General features: G+C 59.4%; 1 protein-coding gene across 1 annotated transcript; it reads left to right on the top strand.

Annotated features, from left to right (window-relative positions):
- Nucleotides 1-1,856: 1,856 nt before the first annotated feature.
- On the top strand, nt 1,857-3,047 carry LDBPK_100400 (folate/biopterin transporter, putative; the record flags this gene model as incomplete). Its single annotated transcript, XM_003858831.1, has 1 exon — nt 1,857-3,047. A coding segment is annotated over one exon (1,191 nt), but the record flags the coding sequence as incomplete, so codon positions are not given.
- Nucleotides 3,048-3,049: the final 2 nt, after the last annotated feature.

A 3,049-nucleotide genomic window follows, 5' to 3' on the forward strand; every position in this document is an offset into this window, starting at 1 on the left:
TCCTCCTCGCTCGCGCACACGCCACCGATGTCCCCTCTCCCAGGCCTTATTTCTCCCGTTTTGATCTCGCATGCCTTTTCTTTGTCTTTTTTTTTCTGCGTTGTAAGACTTTCTTCTTTTCTTTCTCGTGCATGTTTGCGCACACACGGTACGGCGGGTGCACCCCTCCCTCCTCCACGCGGAATAAAAAAGAGACACACCTCCACACACGCCCCAAAACACGCGTGTTCGCATGTTTTTCTTTTTGCTTGTTTGCGCGTGCTCTCACTCTCGCGCTCGACTGCCCTTCCAGCCGCCGCCGCGTATGTTTGCTTACCTGCAGCATGTGCGTAGTGTGCATGTGAAGGCTGAGTGGCCAAGAGGGCCGTGGTCGTGGTAGTTGGGGAAGTGGCAGAGCTCTGTGTGTCTGTGTGTAACTCGCCCTCTCCCTCCTTGACGGTGCCCAGCTCGAACACTCCAATGGAGTAGTATGGGTGGTTCCGGTGAATGAAGAAACAAAGAGAGAGCGGTAACAGTGAAATTTATGCACGTCTCAGCGAGCAACACCGCGTGGCGCCCTACCCGAGGAACCGTCGCCTCCCTGTGTTGTGCGCACGTGAGCGTATTTGCGCGTGCATGCGTATGTATGTGTGCGTTCGTCTGCGCTCTTCAGTATGCCGGGTCTTCACGGCACGCTCCGTCTCTCTGTCGCGGCTCTTCCGTTTTCCGCCTCGGTTGTGTTGCGCGTGTGTAACGCCCGCTGCTTCTCGATGGTGTTTGAGCGACAAGCTATGCAGCCCGTGATGGTGTTGACCCAACGACGTGATGGCGACCACCTGCAAACAAAAAAGAATTTCACGGCATATCCCGTCACAAGTCGTGACGTTAAGTTTTCAGCTCGTGCACCGAGCAGCTCCTTGTTTGCAGCGCCTCGCTCCTAGCACCAAGGTTTGATGTCAAGATGGGTTGGCCGGAGGAAAGGCAAGCCGATGCCGAGAGAGAACACCGTCAGGCGAAGGCTCTCCCTGAGGCAGTGTCTGCCATCCTCTTACACCAGATGTTCCTGCCGAGCGCCTTTCCTTCTCTCTCTGCCTTGTACTCGGCGAAAGCTTGCTGCGCTGCTTCCGTGACACTCTACGTTCCCGGGCTTCTGTGTGCGGTAGCGCGCCCGGCCGGCGGTGCGCAACGCCTCGTCTCCGTCGACGCTCCACACGCCCCACTCCACTCCCCCTTCGCCACGCCCGCCCCGCTCTGCAACCCGCCAAAGTTCGCAACAGTCACTCCACATCCGCCCCGCGCCGCATCGACGTCCCACTCGCCCGCCCGTGCGTGAGCATCTGCACACGTTTGCAGCCGTCTCACGCCACCCACGAGTCCACTTCATTTTCCGCCTCGCTTTGCCTGCCTCATCGTCTTTTTTTTTTTGTGTGTGTGTGTGGAGGGTGGGGGGCCTTCTCTCTCTCTCTCGGTGCCGCACAAAACCACCTCTTCTCTCGCCCTCGCCACTCCAGCAGGAAGGACGATACATCCACTAGCACAAACGAAATCATAATCGTCCAAACAACACTTTCCACCCCCGTGAAGTCTGATCGGGTTTATCGCTCCTCTTCTGTTGTTCCGTTGTTTGCCTCTCTGTCCCTTCCCTCCTTCCCCTCCCCCTCCCCTACATCCCCACCCACCCCCGCCCCGACCACCCATTCATACACGACAAGACACACACACACACAAGCGCGACAAAATTCCCTGCCTTTCTCTCTCTCTCCGCCTTCTTTTTCACTCACACTTCTACCTGCCACAAGACCAGCCACACCGCTGTGCAAGTCTTTTCAACACAAACCCCCTACCTCTCCCTCTCACAGGTCTCCATTGCCATCAGCATGTCCTACAAGGAGGCCGCTCCCAAGCGCGAGAAGGACGCCGCGGGTGCAGCAGCGGTGCCTGAGGCGGCCGCCGCGGGAAATGACGGCAAGTACATCCACCCCGAGGCAGCGTCCCTGTTCGCCAGGTGCCCGTGGGTTCGCCGCGTCCCCGTGTTTGGCGAGGCTGTCGAGGGCTACGGGCTCAAGTTCATCGTCGCCCTCGGCGCTAGCAACCTGCTCTGCAAGGGCGTCGCGGATCAGATTCTATATGGTCAGACGTACGCCATGATGATTGATCGCTACGGCATCGACGTGGCCCGCTACCAGCGCCTGTCTTCGATTTCGACGATGGGGTGGTCCATCAAGGCCTTCACAGCGATGCTCTGCGACGGCTTCGCCTTCCTCGGCTACACGAAGCGCTGGTACATGTTCATCTCCTGCGTCGGCGGTGGCGCGTTCGCGCTGATCTACGGCCTCCTTCCGGCGAAGGAGGCGTCGGCCAACGTCGCGTGTGCCTTCATCTTCCTGTCGAGCTGGGGCAAGGCCAACGTGGATATCCTGTCTCAGGGCCATTACAGTCGACTGATGCGCCAGAACCCGAAGCCTGGGCCGGCACTGGTGAGCTGGATGTGGTTTTGCATAATGATTGGCTCACTCATCGCGACTGTGATGAACGGCCCGCTCGCGGATGCCGGTAAGCCGCAGATCAGCATCTTCGTGTCTGCCGCGCTGCAGGCCATCACCTGCGTCTTCTACCTGTTCAACTGGTACGGGGAGAAGAAGAACCGCGTGCTGCGTTCCGAGGACGCGCTGTTTATTCTGGAGGAGACGCGCAAGGAGCGTGAGCGCCTGGGCCTCGAGGGGGTGAACAACGGCACGGCGGGTGCGCAGCATGGTGGTGCGGCGAAGGGGAAGAGGAGCCCGCAGCGCTCGCACTCGGATGAAGGCGTGGAGGGTGCCGTACGGGATGCCCTCAACGATGGTCAGCGCGACAACGGTGAACTTGTGCAGGACGTCTACGACGACGCGTATGACGACGGCGAAGAGGTGGCCGAGGGCGAGGTGTACTACGGCAAGCCGCCGGTGCCGTGCCTGTTCGGGCTGTTCGAGGCGAACACGGAGGTGATTTCGAAGAACTGGAAGATCTTCGTGTACAGCGTTGTCATGACCTGTGCTGTGATCGCGATGCTGTGCTGCAACATCCTGGCCGA

The sequence above is a fragment of the Leishmania donovani genome, chromosome 10 (assembly GCF_000227135.1).
Source record: "Leishmania donovani BPK282A1 complete genome, chromosome 10".
Classification (NCBI taxonomy): Eukaryota; Euglenozoa; class Kinetoplastea; order Trypanosomatida; family Trypanosomatidae; genus Leishmania; species Leishmania donovani.